Source organism: Natator depressus, chromosome 28 (assembly GCF_965152275.1).
Source record: "Natator depressus isolate rNatDep1 chromosome 28, rNatDep2.hap1, whole genome shotgun sequence".
NCBI lineage: Eukaryota > Metazoa > Chordata > Testudines > Cheloniidae > Natator > Natator depressus.
In genome coordinates this window covers 870,001-891,040 of record NC_134261.1, presented here as the reverse complement: position 1 = coordinate 891,040, position 21,040 = coordinate 870,001, and the positions used below count along the sequence as shown (strand labels likewise).

General features: G+C 70.5%; 2 protein-coding genes across 2 annotated transcripts in view; one reads left to right on the top strand and one right to left on the bottom strand.

Annotated features, from left to right (window-relative positions):
* Window positions 1–2,341, top strand: part of SLC25A11 (solute carrier family 25 member 11) — a 28,445-nt gene extending 26,104 nt beyond the window's left edge. The window contains exons 8-9 of the mRNA XM_074941460.1: window positions 929–997; window positions 2,088–2,341. Coding sequence (XP_074797561.1) covers window positions 929–997; window positions 2,088–2,258 — 240 coding nt within the window. The 3' untranslated portion in view covers window positions 2,259–2,341. The remainder of the gene's footprint in view (window positions 1–928; window positions 998–2,087) is intronic.
* A 721-nt stretch (window positions 2,342–3,062) lies between these two features.
* Window positions 3,063–21,040, bottom strand: part of MINK1 (misshapen like kinase 1) — an 84,842-nt gene continuing 66,864 nt past the window's right edge. Inside the window, 19 exon segments of the mRNA XM_074941456.1 lie at window positions 3,063–4,010; window positions 4,305–4,444; window positions 5,724–5,883; window positions 6,120–6,269; window positions 6,866–6,966; window positions 8,617–8,751; window positions 9,561–9,704; window positions 9,884–10,051; window positions 10,405–10,513; window positions 10,613–10,750; window positions 11,063–11,186; window positions 12,414–12,574; window positions 13,147–13,170; window positions 13,650–13,738; window positions 14,084–14,196; window positions 15,578–15,666; window positions 15,802–16,038; window positions 16,221–16,400; window positions 16,754–16,957. Coding sequence (XP_074797557.1) covers window positions 3,927–4,010; window positions 4,305–4,444; window positions 5,724–5,883; window positions 6,120–6,269; window positions 6,866–6,966; window positions 8,617–8,751; window positions 9,561–9,704; window positions 9,884–10,051; window positions 10,405–10,513; window positions 10,613–10,750; window positions 11,063–11,186; window positions 12,414–12,574; window positions 13,147–13,170; window positions 13,650–13,738; window positions 14,084–14,196; window positions 15,578–15,666; window positions 15,802–16,038; window positions 16,221–16,400; window positions 16,754–16,957 — 2,550 coding nt within the window. The 3' untranslated portion in view covers window positions 3,063–3,926.

Genomic DNA, 21,040 nt, shown 5'->3' with positions numbered 1-21,040 from the left:
TGGGACAGACACTGGATCTCTCCCCCCCCCCCCAATCCACCGGTGTCGAGTCACTTTCCCACCCCCCCCTTGCTGCACCTGTTCCCCCCACATCCCAGGGGCTGACAGGCCAGAGAGTGTGTTCGAGAGAGAGCCTGACCCACCGGCCCCCGCTCCCCTCCCAGAGCCGGGGAGAGAACCCAGGAGTCCTGGCTCCCAGCCCCCCCTGCTCTAACCCACCGGCCCCCGCTCCCCTCCCAGAGCCGGGGAGAGAACCCAGGAGTTCTGGCCCCCGGCCCCCCCTGCTCTAACCCACCGGGCCCCCTCACCGTTAGACGTTTTGCATTTTGTTTCCAGCCCGAAGTCGCCTGGTTCCAACTCTCGGCCCTCGGCCCGGTGGGACCTGCCTCTGCCAGTCTGAGGAGCCCGTTGTGAACATTCGCTCCCCAGGCCGGCACTCGCAGCCCGGGGTCAGTCACCCCTTCGCCGTGCAGCTGATTGAGCTCCTGGAGTCTCTCACTCGAAGGCAGGGTTTTGAATCCTTCTCGCGGCTCTTCTCTGACCCCTCTCCGATGTACTCGCCCCCCGGCGGGTCGCAGCCGAGCCTCTCTGCCCGACGCGAGACTCCCGCTGACGCAGCCCAGGGGCGCATTCGCCCCTTTGCTCACAGCGTCGTGCCGGGAGCTCACCTTCCGCTGATTACCCACCACGCGCCCCCCAAATCTGCTTCAGAGTCGCCGCGCCCCCGGAGAGACTCCCCCGGCCCCTGTGTAGGGCTGACGCGCTTCGTTCCTTGCTGTGTACGTTGACATTTAGCCGCATTCAAACCACAGTTTGGGGCTGTGACCCACATCGCTCTGAACCGGGGACACGGCCTCTTCCTCATTTCCCACTCCCCCAATTTTGGGGTCACCTGCAAACTTTATTGGGGTGATCTTACGTTTCACAGTTCCCAGAGCCGAGCCCTGCGGGACACCACCGGAAAGCGAGCTGCTCGATGACGATTCCGCGTTGCCAGGTACAGTCGAGACCGATCAGTTACCAGGTTTTAGTTCGTTTAACACGGGCCCTGTTTCAATCAAAGCGTCCGGCGGTGCCGAGCCAAAGGCCTCACCGGAGTCCTCGTCTAATACGTCAACACTATCACCCCCCCGCTTCTATTCTCGTCAAGAACAAGAGATCAGATGGCTTGACAGGTTCTGTTTGCCACAATCCCATGTCAATTTGCATTAATTACCTTGCCTTGCTTTATTAATTGAGTCCTGTATCAAGCTGCTCCACTATCCTGCCCACGATCGATGTCCGGCTGACAGGCCTCGAAATACTCAGGTCAGCCCGTTTGCCCTTTTTAAACACTGGCACAGCGTTGGGTTTATTCCAGTCCCCTGGAACTTGCCCAGTGCTCCAACAGTTACTGAACATCAACACGAATGCTTCAGTGAGCTGCTCGGCCAGCTCTTTTAAAACTCTTGGTGGCCAGTCATCCAGTGGCTACCTTGAGCGAGACAAGGTGGGGGAGGGAATGTATTTTATTGGTGGGAGAGACGAGCTTTCGCGCCCCACCGAGCCCTTCTGCAGGCTGGGAGAGGGACTCAGCTAAACACACATTTCAAGGGACCATTCGAGGCGAAGTGGCCTGTTACCACCCCTCCAGTTATGGGGGCTGGGGGGCATTGGGATGTTCTGAGGGTCACAGATCCAGAGGAACCGGGGAGCTGAAATTCATCACTCTGCCAGACACCCAAAACCAGGGACTGAGACAGGCTGGATTGATAGTTCAGTACAGCAGTTCCCCGCCCCCGCCATGACTGGTGGGGTGTTAACGGCCACTTCACCGCGAACGCTCCCTTGACATGTGTGTGAACTCCTTGTCAGGCTTCGGTTTGTCCCCGATACAGTGACCACGCGCGTTCTTAACGCCGCCGGCTGCCCAGTTCTCCCTCTGGCCTTTAGCTTTCCTCATCAGTGCCCTACAGTCGGGTTTACATTCGGCCGTGCTTCCAGCGGTCGTCCATTCGACGCTGCTCTCGCTGCCGGGCTGGCTTCTCAGCATCTTTCCTGGTGGCTTTTGAGATTTTCTTAAACAATCCCACTTCTCACCGACACAGTTCTGCCGAAATTCTCTGCGGCACCGGCCGGAGTCTGCGGGTGCCTGGCCTGGAGGTTACTACGCCTTGGGCAGAAGAACAGGAAGGCGGCACTGGGGTGATAAGGACCCTCGGAATGAGGACGAGAGTTTACTCGGGGTCCTGACATTGTTGCAACACCTGCTGGGATAGTGTGGATTGGCCCCGTGAACGCCACTTCCTCAGTGTGCCCTGGCTCTCCCCCCGGGTCCTGCCCCACCTACCCTGCCCCAGCTGCCCGAGACGAACCGGATCAAGCCACAGCCAGGGGCTGCCGCCAACTCTCCTGCTGGTCAGTGCCAACCGCCTCCTGCCGGCACCTCCCGGGCGTGGGGCTGCCCCCTGCCCGCCCCCCGTGGGGTAAATAACTCCGGACCAGGCGGGGAAAGTCATAGAATTTGGTTTTTTATTAACAGATGAAATTTCAAGGCCACGGCACGGGGTGGGATGGGGGGGGCTTGATAGATGCAAGCAACATACAGAGCAAACTGAATACTGGGGGGGTCCCATGAACTCCATAACCCCCCCGCACACTCCATATGGCTCTTGGGGGCCCCAGGCAGGACCCCTCAACTGCAGGCAGCGTCAGAGGGGCAGGGAGGGGAATCAGCATGCTGGCTCTGTGCCCCCCAGTTTAACCCTTGCGCTGCTGCTGCAGCCGGGCTCCCATGGGGCTGGAAGGGAACTGGTGCCCCCTAGAGGGGACAGGTTCCTGCCCCATTCCCCGCCCCCCTGAGCCAGCCAGTCCCTGCCCTAGGACCAGCTCTCCTGGGTCAGTTAGAGAATAACCCCAAATCTGCCCCGGGGGGTGTTCCCGGGCCCCCATGAGATGCAGTCGGGGCTTTAAAGTGCTTTGTTAATGAATCATTGTTACAAAATAAAAATAATTAAAGCAAAATATACACAGAGCCCGGAGGGGCCATTCCCCCTCCCCCCCACGTCCCCCGGTACATTCGCCCCCCAGACGCCTGCGGCGGGTCGCCCCCGTCTGCCCGGCCCAGGACCTGCAGGGGGAGGAGTTCTGGGGGTGCACAAGGCAGTCTGGGGGCTGCTTTGGGGGTTCCCTACCACCACCGCGGCTCCGACCCAGGTGGCGGGAAAGGCCCCGTCCCCCCTCTAAGCAAAGTGAAATTGGCACAAAGCGCTGGGTCTGCGCCCCCGGCCGCTCTGAGTCCCCTCCACAGGGGCCGTGGCAGGTGCAGCGCCCCACAGCGACAGCACTGGGTCCCCCCAGCCTGGGCCTGCGGCCACCTCCCTCCTTGTGTTTCACCAGGGGGTTTGCCCGTCACCCCACACACGCCTGGGACCCCTCGCCCGCCGCTGAGATGTGGCCACTTCTGGGGCGGGGCGGCGGGTGACACGGGGACCCCTCGCCTGGCGCTGAGATGCGCCCACCTCTGGGGCGGGGCAGTGGGTGACACGGGGACCCCTCGCCCGGCGCTGAGATGCGCCCACCTCTGGGGCAGGGCGGCCGGTGACACGGGGACCCCTCGCCCGGCGCCAAGATTTCGGCCCGGCTATGAACAAAGCAGGTCCCCATGAGTCGGAGGAGGGGGCAGGTGAGCGAAGCGGAGGGCAGTCAGTCTGTCAGTCGGGGGGGACGACACTGTCACCATGGAGATGCCCCCCCAAAGCAGCATCAGACACGGGTGGGGGGGAAGGCGATCAAGGCATCAGTTCTGCTGACTGGTCGGTCCTGATCCTCGCTGGCTGTGGGGGCGGAGTCTCCGGCATAGGGATCCAGTGTCTGAGGGGGCCCCGCCCCTTCCCTCCAGAGGCGGGGCCAGTGCCAGGGCGGAGCCAGCACCAGGGCGGGGCCTTTTACCAGTTCATGATACAGTTTCTGTTGAGTGTCATGAAGTAAACCTGGCTGCTGCCCCCGGAGCGGACGGAGGCGAAGAAAACCTGAGGGGGAGCAGAGCAGGAGTAAGTCTGACATGCGCCCACCTCTGGGGCGGGGCGGCGGGTGACCCGGGGACCCCTTGCCCCCCGCTGAGATGCAGCCACCTCTGGGGCGGGCTGGCCGGTGACCCGGGGACCCCTCGCCCGGCGCCGAGAGGCGCCCACCTCTGGGGCGGGGCACAGCAGCTGTCTAACACCCTTGCTGCGGGGACACTGGGGACAGAACTAGCTCTGGGGAGACCCCCCTGCTGAGCTCCCTGCCCCACTCCCTGCCGCCCGGCGCCCCCTAGGGCCCACCTTGTCGTTGCGCTCGCACAGGAACTTGAGGCGCTGGGCCCGCTTGTGCATGAAAACCCCGTCCAGGTGCCCCGTCTCCACGGAGCGGATCTCGATGGCCTTCTCGCCCCAGCCCATGATCTGGTTGGAGCAGATGTACGCTGGGGGGGGGGGGGGTGAGAGAGTCAGGGGGAGACCCTTCCTCACTGGACCCAGGAGTCCTGACTCCCAGCCCCCCCGCTCTCACCCACCAGGCCCCACTCCCCTCCCAGAGCCGGGGAGAGAACCCAGGAGTCCTGACTCCCAGCCCCCCCGCTCTCACCCACCAGCCCCCACTCCCCTCCCAGAGCCGGGGAGAGAACCCAGGAGTCCTGACTCCCAGCCCTCCCGCTCTCACCCACCAGCCCCCACTCCCCTCCCAGAGCCGGGGAGAGAACCCAGGAGTCCTGGCTCCCAGCCCCCCCGCTCTCACCCACCAGCCCCCACTCCCCTCCCAGAGCCGGGGAGAGAACCCAGGAGTCCTGACTCCCAGCCCCCCCGCTCTCACCCACCAGCCCCCACTCCCCTCCCAGAGCCGGGGAGAGAACCCAGGAGTCCTGGCTCCCAGCCCCCCCGCTCTCACCCACCAGGCCCCACTCCCCTCCCAGAGCCGGGGAGAGAACCCAGGAGTCCTGACTCCCAGCCCTCCCGCTCTCACCCACCAGCCCCCACTCCCCTCCCAGAGCCGGGGAGAGAACCCAGGAGTCCTGGCTCCCAGCCCCCCCGCTCTCACCCACCAGCCCCCACTCCCCTCCCAGAGCCGGGGAGAGAACCCAGGAGTCCTGACTCCCAGCCCCCCCGCTCTCACCCACCAGCCCCCACTCCCCTCCCAGAGCCGGGGAGAGAACCCAGGAGTCCTGACTCCCAGCCCTCCCGCTCTCACCCACCAGCCCCCACTCCCCTCCCAGAGCCGGGGAGAGAACCCAGGAGTCCTGGCTCCCAGCCCCCCCGCTCTCACCCACCAGCCCCCACTCCCCTCCCAGAGCCGGGGAGAGAACCCAGGAGTCCTGACTCCCAGCCCCCCCGCTCTCACCCACCAGCCCCCACTCCCCTCCCAGAGCCGGGGAGAGAACCCAGGAGTCCTGGCTCCCAGCCCCCCCGCTCTCACCCACCAGGCCCCACTCCCCTCCCAGAGCCGGGGAGAGAACCCAGGAGTCCTGACTCCCAGCCCTCCCGCTCTCACCCACCAGCCCCCACTCCCCTCCCAGAGCCGGGGAGAGAACCCAGGAGTCCTGGCTCCCAGCCCCCCCGCTCTCACCCACCAGCCCCCACTCCCCTCCCAGAGCCGGGGAGAGAACCCAGGAGTCCTGACTCCCAGCCCCCCCGCTCTCACCCACCAGCCCCCACTCCCCTCCCAGAGCCGGGGAGAGAACCCGGGAGGACCCAGGCGTCCGGGCTCACCCACGGAGGTGGGCATCTCCCCCCACTGCAGCACCACGTCCTTGATGATGCGCCCGTAGGTGTTGACGTAGACGCCCTCGTCCTCGTAGCAGAGCAGCATCTCCATGCCCTCCGTGTTGGGCAGGAAGATGATGGCGTGGGGCGTGATGTGGGTCTGGATCTGCCGGCACAGGGCAAAGGTCAGGGGGCAAAGGGCACCCACCCGCCCCATGGCCGGACCCCCCAGTGCTGTGTGTGTGCGTGCACGCCCAAGGCCACCCTGGTGCCCACTTGGGTGGGCATCCCCCCGTGCCCCGCCCCCCGGTTTCCCGCCCCCCGTGCCCCGCCCCCGGTGCCCCGCCCCCCGCCCCGGTGCCCCGCCCCCCGTGCCCCGCCCCCGGTGCCCCGCCCCCTCACGTGCACGGGGATGTAGATGTCGTAGTTGTTTCCTGAGTCCACGTCAATGGCGTGGAACCCGGCGCACGACCCGTAGATGACCTTTAACCTCTGACCCTCCTCCACCGTCAACTCCACCAGCAGCGGCCGGTGCGGCAGGTCTGCGAAGGACTGAAACGGGGGGGTGGGGAGTCAGTGCGCGAGGTCCCCCGAAACTGGTCAGCCCCCCGCTCTAACCACTGCACCCCACTGCCCTCCCCGAGCTGGGGAGAGAACCCAGGAGTCCTGGCTCCCAGCCCCCCCACTCTAACCCACCAGCCCCCGCTCCCCTCCCAGAGCCGGGGAGAGAACCCAGGAGTCCTGGCTCCCAGCCCCCCCTGATCTAACCCACCAGCCCCCGCTCCCCTCCCGGAGCCGGGGAGAGAACCCAGGAGTCCTGGCTCCCAGCCCCCCCCGGCCCCATCTAACCCACCAGCCCCCACTCCCCTCCCCGAGCTGGGGAGAGAACCCAGGAGTCCTGGCTCCCAGCCCCCCCTGATCTAACCCACCAGCCCCCGCTCCCCTCCCAGAGCCGGGGAGAGAACCCAGGAGTCCTGGCTCCCAGCCCCCCCACTCTAACCCACCAGCCCCCGCTCCCCTCCCAGAGCCGGGGAGAGAACCCAGGAGTCCTGGCTCCCAGCCCCCCCACTCTAACCCACCAGCCCCCACTCCCCTCCCAGAGCCGTGGAGAGAACCCAGGAGTCCTGGCTCCCAGCCCCCCTTGATACCTTGAAGGCCATGAACTTGTGGTAGGGTTTGGGGGCCCAGGCGTAGACCTCCACCGAGTTCTTCAGGGCGATCACCAGGAACTTGATGCGCTCGTACTTCACTGCCGAGAGAGCCGGGCCCCGGTCACTCCCCAGCCAGGGTGCCGCGCCATGGGGCAGAGGGAGCGGAGATCTGGGGGCCAGTGCGGGAGCGGGGCTGTGCTTCAGGAGGGAGGAGACCAGCAGAGCTGGGGGGTGATCTCTTACCCGTGCAGTAACGGGGTCTGGCCGGGCCACGGGGGGAGGGTGGGGTGTGGCTGTGCCGTGGGGGGCTCCCTTACCCCCGCGGTACCGGGGGTGGCGCCTGTAAGGCCCAGACTCTAAGATCACGTCGGTAGAAACGCAAAGAATGAAAATCACCGTCGGCCGGCGTACGGAGGGAACCCTCATTTCCGTCCGTCTGATCTTTGTGCCCCCCGCTTTCCCGGCGGCAGGCGGGCTGGGGCGCTACGCGGCTGTCTGCTGCGAGCCGTTAGCGCCGTGGGGTGTGATTGCTCAGAGAATCACCTTCCCACGTTCGGACTGGGCGGACGGGCTGCCATGAAGGGGTAGCCGAGACCACTGCTCTCTGAATTAGGGGCAGAAGGAAGGTGTGACGAAGTGGGACTGTTCTTAATGGTTCCTCCGAATATTGTGGGGGTGCCTCAGTTTCCCCTAGGCAGTTCTTAAGTATCTAGGTGGTGGGGTAAGGGTGTATGATCACTGCAGAGCCCTAGAGGGCAGGTGTGGGCAGGGGTCTGGACACAGAGAAGGGCCGACACCCTGTTTCCTGGCCACTGATGGCCTGGCCCTTCCCCCCTGCAAGGTGAGAGCTAAAGGGTTGGAGAACAAAGGAATCAGGTGACCTCCTGGCCTGGGAAAGGAACAAAGCCCAGAGGAGGAGGGGCTGGAGGGGGTTTCAGTTTGGGGCTGGCTGGGACATGGAGTGAAGGGCAGACGTGGTTGTCTGGCTCACTGCCCTCCAAAATGGACCCAGCTGAGGGGTCCTGTTCTCTGCACCTGCAAGCTCTGTGTTAGACCATGTTCCTGTCGTCTAATAAACCTTCTGTGTTACTGGCTGGCTGAGAGTCCCGTCTGACTGCGGAGGTGGGGGGCAGGACCCTCTGGCCCCCACAGGACCCCACCTGGGCGGACTCGCTGTGGGAAGCGCCCGGAGGGGCAGAGGAGGCTGGAGGCTCCGAGGTCAGACCCAGGAAGGTGGAAGCCGTGTGAGCTGTTTGCCCTGCGGACAGGCTGCTCACCGGAAGGCGACTGCCCCAGAGTCCTGACTGGCTTCATGGGGAGCAGTTCCAGAGCATCGCCCGGGCACTCCGTGACAGAAGGACGTGGGGCTGTTGGCACCTTCGGACTTCGCGGGTTGATGCGAGAAGGACCAGGGAAGAGGGAGGGTGAAGGAAGAAGCCCTGTAACAGCCAGGGGGCAGGGAGGGTGCATGGTCTCGTGCCCACGCGGTTGCGGGGTGGCCGTGGGGCAGGGCCGGGGACTCGTGCCCACGCGGTGGCCGTGGGGCAGGGGCAGGGACTCGTGCCCACGCGGTCGCGGGGTGGCCGTGGGGCAGGGGCAGGGACTCGTGGCCGTGGGGCAGGGGCAGGGACTCGTGCCCACGCGGTCGCGGGGTGGCCGTGGGGCAGGGAGGGGGCGTGGCCAGGCTGCAGGGGGCGGGGTCTCGTGCCCACGCGGTCGCGGGCTGGCCGTGGGGCAGGGCCTCTTACCCACGCGGTAGTGGACGCAGCCCTCCATGTCGCCCACCGTGGTCCAGCCCTGCTTCTTCTCCACCTCGGGGTCGTTGTGCAGGATCTTGTTGCGCAGCCAGGACAGGTAATAGACCCGCAGCTTGTTCCTCTTCCCTGGGCGAGACGGGGGCTGAGCTGGGGGGCCGGGGAGAGCTGGCCATGGGGCGCCGGGGGGCCCTTACCCGAGATGGTGGTCAGCAAGTGGAGGCCCGTGGGGGTCACAGGGGCCGCGGGGGGCGCCGTGGGGGGTCACAGGGGCTGCGGGGGTGCCGGGGGTCACGGGGGGCACCGTGGGGGGGCCGTGGGGGGCCGGGACCCTACCCGAGAAGGTGGTGAGCAGGTGGAGGCCCGTGGGGGTCACAGGGGCCGCGGGGGGTGCCGGGGGTCGCGGGGGGCACCGTGGGGGCGCCGCGGGGGTCCGGGGACCCTACCCGAGATGGTGGTGAGCAGGTGGAGGCCCGTGGGGGTCACAGGGGCCGCGGGGGGTGCCGGGGGTCGCGGGGGGCACCGCGGGGGGCCGCGGGGGGCCGGGGACCCTACCCGAGATGGTGGTGAGCAGGTGGAGGCCCGTGGGGGTCACAGGGGCCGCGGGGGGTGCCGGGGGTCGCGGGGGGCACCGCGGGGGGGCCGCGGGGGGCCGGGGACCCTACCCGAGATGGTGGTGAGCAGGTGGAGGCCCGTGGGGGTCACAGGGGCCGCGGGGGGCGCCGTGGGGGGTCACAGGGGCCGCGGGGGGTGCCGGGGGTCGCCGAGGGGGGTGCCGGGGGTCGCGGGGGGCACCGTGGGGGCGCCGCGGGGGTCCGGGGACCCTACCCGAGATGGTGGTGAGCAGGTGGAGGCCCGTGGGGGTCACAGGGGCCGCGGGGGGTGCCGGGGGTCGCGGGGGGCACCGCGGGGGCTCCGCGGGGGGCCGGGGACCCTACCCGAGATGGTGGTGAGCAGGTTGAGCCCCTCCAGCACGGCCATCTGCTGGAAGCGCCGGCGGCTGATCAGGCCGTAGACCTTCCCCTGCCCGCTGCGGTCCAGCAGCAGCAGCCCGTTCTCCGTCCCCACCAGCAGGTTCACCCCTAGGCACGGGGGGGCAGCGTGAGACCCGCCCGCCCCACGGCGAGCCCTCCTCCTCCCCGCCCGCCCCACGGCGACCCCTCCTCCCTGGGACCACCCCCTCCTCCCTGCCCAGCCCCCTGGGACCACCCCCTCCACCCCGTCCCCACCCCACGGCGACCCCCGGGCCCCCCCCGCTCACCCCACAGGGCGGCGCACAGGATCTCCGAGTTGAAGCGCTTCTTGTACTTGCGGATCTCGGGGGTGTCGCTGTGGGGCCGCGTGTTCGTGGGGTTCACGTTCACCACCGAGCCCTTCCGCACCTCCAGCTGCAGCTGCTCCAGCTGCCTGGGGTCGGCCCCCACCAGCGCTGGGGGGAGAGGGGGGTCAGCGGCCGGGCTGCCCCCTGCCAAGCCTTGCCGCAGCCCGGAGCCCCCCGCTGAGCCCTCTCCCCGCAGCCGGCGCCCCCCGACAGCCCCCCAGTGCCCCCCGCAGCCCGCTCACGGGTGATGGGGGTGGTGTCCCCGCTGCCCGGTACCCCCCCGCAGCCCCCCAGTGCCCCCTAGAGCCCGCTCACCAGTGATGGGGGTGGTGTCCCCGCTGCCCGGCACCCCCCCGCAGCCCCCCAGGGCCCCCCGCAGCCCGCTCACGGGTGATGGGGATGGTGTCCCCACTGCCTGGCACCCCCCCGCAGCCCCCCAGGGCCCCCCGCAGCCGGCTCACCGGTGATGGGGATGGTGTCCCCGCTGCCCGTGGTCTGGTAGATGCCCAGGTCCACGAACATGGTGAAGGAGCTTTTGCCAGGGGCCTTGACCAGCCCCCGCGACTGGTACTGGGGGGGGAAGGACAAGGTGAGACATGGCCCCCCCGCCAGCACCCCCTCCCCCAGCTGCCCCCTGCCCCTCCCCCAGCAGCCCGCGCGGGGGCTCACGTCGCTGGCGCTGTCCTTGGCGGGGGAGCCGCCCTGGCCCTTGGGCTCGGTGGGCGAGTGGCCGGGCTGCACCACGTCCGGCAGGTTGGTGTAGCCGTTGCTGTCGGCGTGCAGCAGGCTCCGCTCCTCCTCGGGGGTCTGCGGGGGCACGGGGGGGTCAGCGGGGGGCAGGGGGCGTCCCCGTCCCTGGGGTCAGCCCCCGGGCCACGGCCCCCCCGTCCCAACCCCCCGGGCCACAGTGCTCCGCCCCAGCCCCCAGGGCACAGCCCCCCCATCCCCGCTGGGCACGGCCCCCCCATCCCCTCCCCGGGGCACAGCGCTCCGCCCCAGCTCCCAGGGCACAGCCCCCCCATCCCCCGCTGGGCACGGCCCCCCCGGCCCCCCCCGGGGCACAGCGCTCCGCCCCAGCCCCCAGGGCACGGCCCCCCACCCCCCCGGGCCGCGGCTCACCCGCTGCACCAGCATGGTGCCGTCCCCGGCGTAGGAGCCGCTCTCCGACCCGCTGCCCGACGGCTCCTCCACCTCGTGAACCACCATGGTGCTGACGCTGTCGGTGTCGCCGTCCCCGCTCGGCCTGGGGGGGGCGGGGGTGAGGGGCCGGATCCCTCCTGCCCCCGGGCCCCCGCCCCTGCACCGTCCCCCCACTGCTCCCTTCCCGTCCCCACCTCCCCGTCCTCTACACTGTCCCCCCATGGCTCCCCTTCCCGTCCCCCCTGTCCCCCCACCTCCCGTCCCCTACATTGTCCCCCCACGGCTCCCCTTCCCGTCCCCCCGTCCCCCCACCTCCCGTCCCCTACACCGTCCCCCCACGGCTCCCTTCCCGTCCCCCACCTCCCCTGTTCTCTACACTGTCCCCCCACCTTCCCTTCCTGTCCCCCCTGTCCCCCCACCTCCCGTCCCCTACACCGTTCCCCCACGGCTCCCCTTCCCGTCCCCTGCACCGTCCCCCCACGGCTCCCTTCCCGTCCCCCACCTCCCCTGTTCTCTACACTGTCCCCCCACCTTCCCTTCCTGTCCCCCCTGTCCCCCCACCTCCCGTCCCCTACATTGTCCCCCCACGGCTCCCCTTCCCATCCCCCCCTCCCCCCCCTCCCCCTCCTCCCCGGCACCGTCCCCCCACGGCTCCCTTCCCGTCCCCCACCTCCCCTGTTCTCTACACTGTCCCCCCACCTTCCCTTCCTGTCCCCCCTGTCCCCCCACCTCCCGTCCCCTACATTGTCCCCCCACGGCTCCCCTTCCCATCCCCCCCTCCCCCTCCTCCCCGGCACCGTCCCCCCACGGCTCCCTTCCCGTCCCCCACCTCCCCTGTTCTCTACACTGTCCCCCCACCTTCCCTTCCCGTCCCCCCTGTCCCCCCACCTCCCGTCCCCTACACTGTCCCCCCACTGCTCCCTTCCCGTCCCCGTCCCCCCACCTCCCCGTCCTCTACACTGTCCCCCCACCTCCCGTCCCCTACATTGTCCCCCCACTGCTCCCTTCCCGTCCCCCACCTCCACGTCCTCTACACTGTCCCCCCACCTCCCCTTCCCATCCCCCGTCCCCCCACCTCCCGTCCCCTACACTGTCCCCCCACAGCTCCCCTTCCCGTCCCCCCGTCCCCCCACCTCCCGTCCCCTGCACCGTCCCCCCACGGCTCCCTTCCCGTCCCCCACCTCCCCTGTTCTCTACACTGTCCCCCCACCTTCCCTTCCTGTCCCCCCTGTCCCCCCACCTCCTGTCCCCTACATTGTCTCCCCACGGCTCCCCTTCCCATCCCCCACCTCCCCCCCCTCCCCCTCCTCCCCGGCACCCCATGCCCTACCTGGTCCCGCTGGGCTCACCCCCCGCATCCTGGGGCTCCCCCTCGGCCTCGTCCTCCTCCTCCTCGCTGCTGTCCGGCTCATCACTGGAGGAGGAGTAGTCCATGGCCTTCTTGGGGGGCTTGGGGGGCTCCTCGGGCCGCTCCTTCAGCAGCACGAAGTTCTGGGGGGCCGGGCGGGGGGTTAGTGCCACGCTCCCCGCACCTGGCTAACAGCCACACCGCACACAAGCAGCCAGCGGGGTGGGGAGCTCCTGAACTGGGGCACAGCCCCCCAAACGCCAGGGGAGGGAGCAGGGGATGGGGGTTAGAGCAGGGGGGGCTGAAAGCCAGGACGCCTGGGTTCTCTCCCCGGCTCTGGGAGGGCAGTGGGGGCTGGGGAGTTAGAGCAGGGGTGGCTGAGAGCCAGGACGCCTGAGTTCTCTCCCCGGCTCTGGGAGGGCAGTGAGGGTTGGGAGCCAGGACTCCTGGGTTCTCTCCCCGGCTCTGGGTGGGGAGTGGGGGCCGGTGGGTTAGAGCAGGGGGGCTGGGAGCCAGGACTCCTGGGTTCTCTCCCCGGCTCTGGGAGGGGAGTGGGGGCTGGGAGCCAGGACTCCTGGGTTCTCTCCCCGGCTCTGGGTGGGCAGTGGGGGCTGGGAGCCCGGACGCCTGGGTTCTCTCCCCGGCGCTGAGGGGCGAAGCACAGAGCAGCAGACAGGACAGGCCGGGCCGGGCCCAGACACACGGACGCACTAACCTCGCCGATGGCGCGTTTATAGCTCTGTGGTGGCGTGGGGGGAGCAGAGGGAAGAAGGGCGCAGACGTTAACGCGTTAGAGCGAGACCCCCCGGCACCCCCACCTCACACACACCACGCAGCCAGCGGCTGGGAGCCCGGACTCCTGGGTTCTCTCCCTGGCTCCGGGAGGGGAGTGGGGGCCGGTGGGTTAGAGCAGGGTGGGGCTGGGAGCCAGGACTCCTGGGTTCTCTCCCTGGCTCCGGGAGGGGAGTGGGGGCAGGTGGGTTAGAGCAGGGGGGCTGGGAGCCAGGACTCCTGGGTTCTCTCCCCACGTCACAGGATTGAAATCCTCCTCCCAGATGGCCTGGCCACCCCAATTCCAACGCCCAGGGCCCTGCAGCCCCCCAGGACCGTCGGCATGCCCATGGTTCCAGCTCTACCAACAGGGGCGACCGCCCCAAACACTGTCCCACAGGGCGCCCCACATCCACCCCCCATGTCTCCCCCCACCCCGACACTCACCGCGGGCCGGCCGGGGCGCGAGCGGTGATCCTCCGCCTTGGGCTTGCTCACCAGGGGCAGGATGGGGGAGCTCTCCCTCTTGGATGCAGCTGGGGTGGGGGAGAGCGGGTCAGACCCGGGGGGCAGCTGGGGATGGGGGAGAGGGGCCCTGTGGGGCTGGGATTGCAGGGATGGGGGGGCATGGCATTTCGGGAATAGACCCCCCACCCCTCCACGCCCCTACCCCCACCCCCTGTGCTCCCATGTCTTGCCCCACACCCCCTGGTGCCCCCACGCCCCTACCCCCACCCCCTGTGCCCCATGTCTTGCCCCACGCCCCCTGGCGCCCCCACCCCCTGTGCCCCCATGTCTTGCCCCACGCCCCCTGGCACCCCCACCCCCTGTGCCCCCACGTCTCGCCCCACACCCCCTGGCGCCCCCCAGCCGGTCCCTACCCCCTATGCGGTTGCGCTCCAGGGAGCCGGCTTGGGGCAGGTTGGCGCTGCCCGCCTGCAGCAGGCTGTCGGCTCGCTCCCAGCCGGGGTCGCTGCGCCGCAGGTCCGGGTTGCTGCACGGCATGATGGGAAGGCAGAGCAGGAAGTGTCAGGTGGTGCCCGCGCCCCCCACCCCGCGTCCCGGCCGGAGCCGGCCCATCACCACCGGAGCAGCACCGTGTCCCAAGCAGCGCCACCACCGCCGGCCACGCTCCATTACCTACTGGTGCTCGGCATGGGGGCCGGGGCCCGGCGCGGCCCCCCCCGGGGCGGCTGGGGAGGGGGCAGCGGTGCCGGGGGGGTCCTCGGGCAGTACCCTCTCCAGCCGGCTGTGCATGTGGATGTGCCAGGCAGACTTGCTACGGGGTCTGTGGAGCGGAGATGAGGGTCACTGGTGCCTGGAGGGCAGCTGGAGACAGGGGGTCCCCGGGTCACCAGCCGCCCCGCCCCAGAGGTGGCTGAATCTCAGCGGGGGGGTGAGGGGTCCCTGGGTCAACAGCCGCCCCGCCCCAGAGGTGGCTGCATCTCAGCGCCGGGCGAGGGGTCCCCGGGTCACCAGCCGCCCTGCCCCAGAGGTGGCTGCATCTCAGCGCCGGGCGAGGGGTCCCCGGGTCACCAGCCGCCCTGCCCCAGAGGTGGCTGCATCTCAGCGGGGGGTGAGGGGTCCCTGGGTCAACAGCCGCCCCGCCCCAGAGGTGGCTGCATCTTGGCTCCAGCCAGTAGGACCAGCCGAAGTAGGAGCAGCTGCCGTGGGAGGCGGAGGGGAGGTGGGGCGCTGCCCAGATGCACATCTAGGAGTCCCTGCCCCCCACAGCTCCCGAACGAACTGACAAGAGATGGGAGGGGAAACTGAGGCAGAGCGCGGCAGCGTGACTTGCTGAAGGTGACCAGAAGGTCACTGGCAGAGTCGGGAATAGAACCCAGGTGTCCTGGCCACTAGAGTCTGTCAGGGAGAAGCCTGAGGGAAGAGGGGGATGGTGGGGTACTGGGGGGACCCCAAGGGACGGGGGAATTGGACTGGGTACCTGAGTGCGCTGGGCATGGGCTCCAAGGCATTAAGAGGACTGGGGCCCTGGCAGGGCCAGGCCCGAGCGATATGGGCGGCAAGGTGAGAGGGGGACCGGGCTTGGGGCCAAAGCGATATAGGGGTCAGGGAGACTGTGGGGGCTGGGCTCGGGTCCCGAGTGGCCGGGTCAGGGCCTGAGGGGTCAGCGTGATGGGGCGCAGGGCTTGGGGCCCGAGGGGGCAGCGTGACCGGGGGGGCCGGGCTCGGGGCCCAATGGGGCAGGGGGATGGGGGGCGAGGCTCAGGGCCCAAGGGGGCAGGGTGACGGGGGGGCCGGGCTTGGGGGCCTGAGGGGGCAGGGGGATGGGGGGGCCGGGCTCAGGGTGACGGGAGGGGGGGGACGGGCTCGGGGCCCGGACAACGGGGGGCCCGGGAGGGCGGCGGCCTTACCTGGCTCTGACGGCGTGGCCCTGCCGGGCGCTGCCCCCGGCCCCGCTGGCGTTGAGCGTGGTGGCGATGGACGACGTTCGCTGGGGCACCTGGTGGGGGGGAGGGAGCAGAGCGGTGAGGGGGCGTCGGCCCCAGGAATCCCGCCTCCCCTCCCCCGCCCTCCAGGCCTGCCCCTCACCCCGGCCTCTGGGCGCCGAGGGGGAGGCGCGCGGGTGGCCCCTTACCTTGGGCGGGGCCTCGGGCTCGGTGCGGCCCCAGGGCCCCCGCGGGGCGGCGGGGCCGGGCGTCTCCGAGGTGGGGTCCGAGTTCTGGCGGGCCATGGCGGCGCGGGCCGGGGCGGGCGCGGCGGGGCCCTGCACGGGGAAGGCCGCCACGGTCTTGGTGGGCTGCTCCTGCAGGGACTGGGAGCGCGGCACCGGCGCGGCGTAGGGCTTCAGCGGCACCCGGTGCGCCAGGTGGCTCTGCGGGGAGGGGAGCCGTCACCGCCGGGCCCCTGGGGCGCCCCCCCGCCCCCATGCCCTAGACACCCGCAGGGACAGAACCCCGGAGCCCGGTGCCCTGCCCCGGGTTCGAGGGGAGGGAGGCGGCTCACACGGACAGGCCCGCTCGCGGCCAGGAGGGCCCGCTGCCCCCCATGCCCTACCTTGTGCTGCCCCTCCTGCGGCTCGACGGGGCGCTGCATGGGCGGGGTCTGGGCCGCGGGGCCGGAGCCCAGGGACACGGGCTCCGAGCGCGTCTGCAGGGCCGGGTCGGACGCGGTGCCGCCCAGCTTGGCCTGCGCCGCCGGCGAGCTCTGCTTATTCAGCCGCGACCGCTCCTCCACCTGCAGGGGAGAGCATGGCAGGGAACCCAGGAGTCCTGGCTCCCAGCCCTCCCCGCTCTCACCACTAGCCCCCCACCCCCCTCCCAGGGCTGGGGAGGGAACCCAGGAGTCCTGGCTCCCAGCCCTCCCCGCTCTCACCACTAGCCCCCACTCCCCTCCCAGAGCCGGGGAGAGAACCCAGGAGTCCTGGCTCCCAGCACCCCCGCTCTCACCCACCAGGCCCCGCTGAGAGCCGGGGAGGGAACCCGTCTGTACCCACGACTGGCTGGCTCTGGGTCTCGCAGCCCCGGCAGGGTCTGGCACTGGCCCAGCTGCTTGCTAGCCTGTGCCTGGGTCCCCCCGCGCCCCCGCACCTCCCGGGCCCAGGCGGGCTTGTCGGCGGCGTGGGCACTCCGGTTGTAGTGGTAGAGCGGCTTCTTCTCGCTCGCCGGCGCCCCCTGCGGCTGCTGCTGGAGCTGCTGCTGCTGCAGGGACTTCAGGTAGGCGTGCTCCTGCTGCAGCTGGCGCTGGAGCCGCTCCGACTGCCGCTGCTCCTCCAGCTGCTTCCGCTTGTACTCCTGGGGGGGGGCAGGGTCAGGGGCTCCGGGGCGGGGGGACCCGGCGTCCTGACACACGCACGCACACAGGCAGGGGGGACCCCGGCGGGCTGGCACGCGCGCGCACACAGGCAGGGGGGACCCGGCGTCCTGACACACGCACGCACACAGGCACGGGGGACCCGGCGTCCTGACACACGCGCTCACACAGGCAGGCGGACGCCGGCGTCCTGACACACGCGCTCACACAGGCAGGGGGAACCGGGCGTCCTGACACACGCGCTCACACAGGCAGGGGGGACCCCGGCGTCCTGACACACGCACGCACACAGGCACGGGGGACCCGGCGTCCTGACACACGCGCTCACACAGGCAGGCGGACGCCGGCGTCCTGACACACGCGCTCACACAGGCAGGGGGAACCGGACGTCCTGACACACGCGCTCACACAGGCAGGGGGGACCCCGGCGTCCTGACACACGCACGCACACAGGCAGGGGGACCCCGGCGGGCTGGCACGCGCGCGCCCAAGGGCAGGGGGACCCGGCGTCCTGACACACGCACGCACACAGGCAGGGGGACCCGGCGTCCTGACACACGCACGCACACAGGCACGGGGGACCCCGGCGTCCTGACACACGCACGCACACAGGCAGGGGACCCGGCGTCCTGACACACGCGCTCACACAGGCAGGGGGGACGCGGCGTCCTGACACACGCGCTCACACAGGCAGGGGGGACCCGGCGTCCTGACACACGCGCTCACACAGGCAGGGGGACCCCGGCGTCCTGACACACGCGCTCACACAGGCAGGGGGGACCCGGCGTCCTGACACACGCGCTCACACAGGCAGGGGGGACCCCGGCGTCCTGACACACGCACGCACACAGGCAGGGGGGACCCCGGCGTCCTGACACACGCACGCACACAGGCAGGGGGACCCGGCGTCCTGACACACGCGCTCACACAGGCAGGGGGAACCGGGCGTCCTGACACACGCCCGCACACAGGCAGGGGGACCGGGCGTCCTGACACACGCACGCACACAGGCACGGGGGACCCGGCGTCCTGACACACGCGCTCACACAGGCAGGCGGACGCCGGCGTCCTGACACACGCGCTCACACAGGCAGGGGGGACCCCGGCGTCCTGACACACGCGCTCACACAGGCAGGGGGGACCCCGGCGGGCTGGCACGCGCGCGCGCGCCCAAGGGCAGGGGGGACCCGGCGTCCTGACACACGCACGCACACAGGCAGGGGGGACCCCGGCGGGCTGGCACGCGCGCGCCCAAGGGCAGGGGGGACCCGGCGTCCTGACACACGCACGCACACAGGCAGGGGGGACCCGGCGTCCTGACACACGCACGCACACAGGCACGGGGGACCCGGCGTCCTGACACACGCGCTCACACAGGCAGGCGGACGCCGGCGTCCTGACACACGCGCTCACACAGGCAGGGGGGACCCCGGCGTCCTGACACACGCGCTCACACAGGCAGGGGGGACCCCGGCGGGCTGGCACACGCGCGCGCCCCAAGGGCAGGGGGGACCCGGCGTCCTGACACACGCACGCACACAGGCAGGGGGACCCCGGCGGGCTGGCACGCGCGCGCCCAAGGGCAGGGGGGACCCGGCGTCCTGACACACGCACGCACACAGGCAGGGGGGACCCGGCGTCCTGACACACGCACGCACACAGGCACGGGGGACCCGGCGTCCTGACACACGCGCTCACACAGGCAGGCGGACGCCGGCGTCCTGACACACGCGCTCACACAGGCAGGGGGGACCCCGGCGTCCTGACACACGCGCTCACACAGGCAGGGGGGACCCCGGCGGGCTGGCACGCGCGCGCGCCCAAGGGCAGGGGGGACCCGGCGTCCTGACACACGCACGCACACAGGCAGGGGGGACCCGGCGTCCTGACACACGCACGCACACAGGCAGGGGGACCCGGCGTCCTGACACACGCGCCCACGGGCGGGGGGACCCGGCGTCCTGACACACGCGCTCACACAGGCAGGGGGGACCCGGCGTCCTGACACACGCGCTCACACAGGCAGGGGGAACCGGGCGTCCTGACACACGCGCTCACACAGGCAGGGGGGACCCCGGCGTCCTGACACACGCGCTCACACAGGCAGGCGGACGCCGGCGTCCTGACCACACGCGCTCACACAGGCAGGGGGGACCCCGGCGTCCTGACACACGCGCTCACACAGGCAGGGGGGACCCCGGCGTCCTGACACACGCACGCACACAGGCAGGGGGACCCGGCGTCCTGACACGTGCTCACACAGGCAGGGGGGACCCCGGCGTCCTGACACACGCACGCACACAGGCAGGGGGGACCCCCGGCGTCCTGACACACGCACGCACACAGGCAGGGGGGACCCGGCGTCCTGACACACGCGCTCACAGAGGCAGGGAGACCCGGCGTCCTGACACACGCGCTCACACAGGCAGGGGAACCGGGCGTCCTGACACACGCGCTCACACAGGCAGGGGGACCCGGCGTCCTGACACACGCGCTCACACAGGCAGGGGGAACCGGGCGTCCTGACACACGCGCTCACACAGGCAGGGGGGACCCCGGCGTCCTGACACACGCGCTCACACAGGCAGGGGGGACCCCGGCGGCTGGCACGCGCGCGCGCCCAAGGGCAGGGGGGACCCGGCGTCCTGACACACGCACGCACACAGGCAGGGGGAACCGGGCGTCCTGACACACGCCCGCACACAGGCAGGGGGGACCCGGGCGTCCTGACACACGCACGCACACAGGCAGGGGGGACCCCGGCGTCCTGACACACGCGCTCACACAGGCAGGGGGGACCCCGGCGTCCTGACACACGCACGCACACAGGCAGGGGGGACCCGGCGTCCTGACACACGCGCTCACACAGGCAGGGGGACCCGGCGTCCTGACACACGAGCTCACACAGGCAGGGGGGACCCGGCGTCCTGACACACGCGCTCACACAGGCAGGGGGAACCGGGCATCCTGACACACGCGCTCGCACAGGCAGGGGGACCCGGGCGTCCTGACACACGCACGCACACAGGCAGGGGGAACCGGGCGTCCTGACACACGCGCTCACACAGGCAGGGGGAACCGGGCATCCTGACACACGCGCTCACACAGGCAGGGGGGACCCGGCGTCCTGACACACGCACGCACACAGGCAGGGGGAACCGGGCGTCCTGACACACGCGCTCACACAGGCAGGGGGAACCGGGCGTCCTGACACACGCGCTCACACAGGCAGGGGGGACCCCGGCGTCCTGACACACGCACGCACACAGGCAGGGGGGACCCGGCGTCCTGACACACGCGCTCACACAGGCAGGGGGACCCGGCGTCCTGACACACGCGCTCACACAGGCAGGGGGACCCGGCGTCCTGACACACGCGCTCACACCAGGCAGGGGGGACCCGGCGTCCTGACACACGCGCTCACACAGGCAGGGGGAAACGGGCGTCCTGACACACGCGCTCACACAGGCAGGGGGGACCCCGGCGTCCTGACACACGCACGCACACAGGCAGGGGGGACCCCGGCGTCCTGACACGTGCTCACACAGGCAGGGGGGACCCCGGCGTCCTGACACACGCACGCACACAGGCAGGGGGGACCCCGGCGTCCTGACACACGCACGCACACAGGCAGGGGGGACCCGGCGTCCTGACACACGCGCTCACAGAGGCAGGGAGACCCGGCGTCCTGACACACGCGCTCACACAGGCAGGGGGAACCGGGCGTCCTGACACACGCGCTCACACAGGCAGGGGGACCGGCGTCCTGACACACGCGCTCACACAGGCAGGGGGAACCGGGCGTCCTGACACACGCGCTCACACAGGCAGGGGGAACCGGGCGTCCTGACACACGCGCTCACACAGGCAGGGGGGACCCGGGCGTCCTGACACACGCCCGCACACAGGCAGGGGGACCCGGGCGTCCTGACACACGCACGCACACAGGCAGGGGGGACCCCGGCGTCCTGACACACGCGCTCACACAGGCAGGGGGGACCCCGGCGTCCTGACACACACACGCACACAGGCAGGGGGGACCCGGCGTCCTGACACACGCGCTC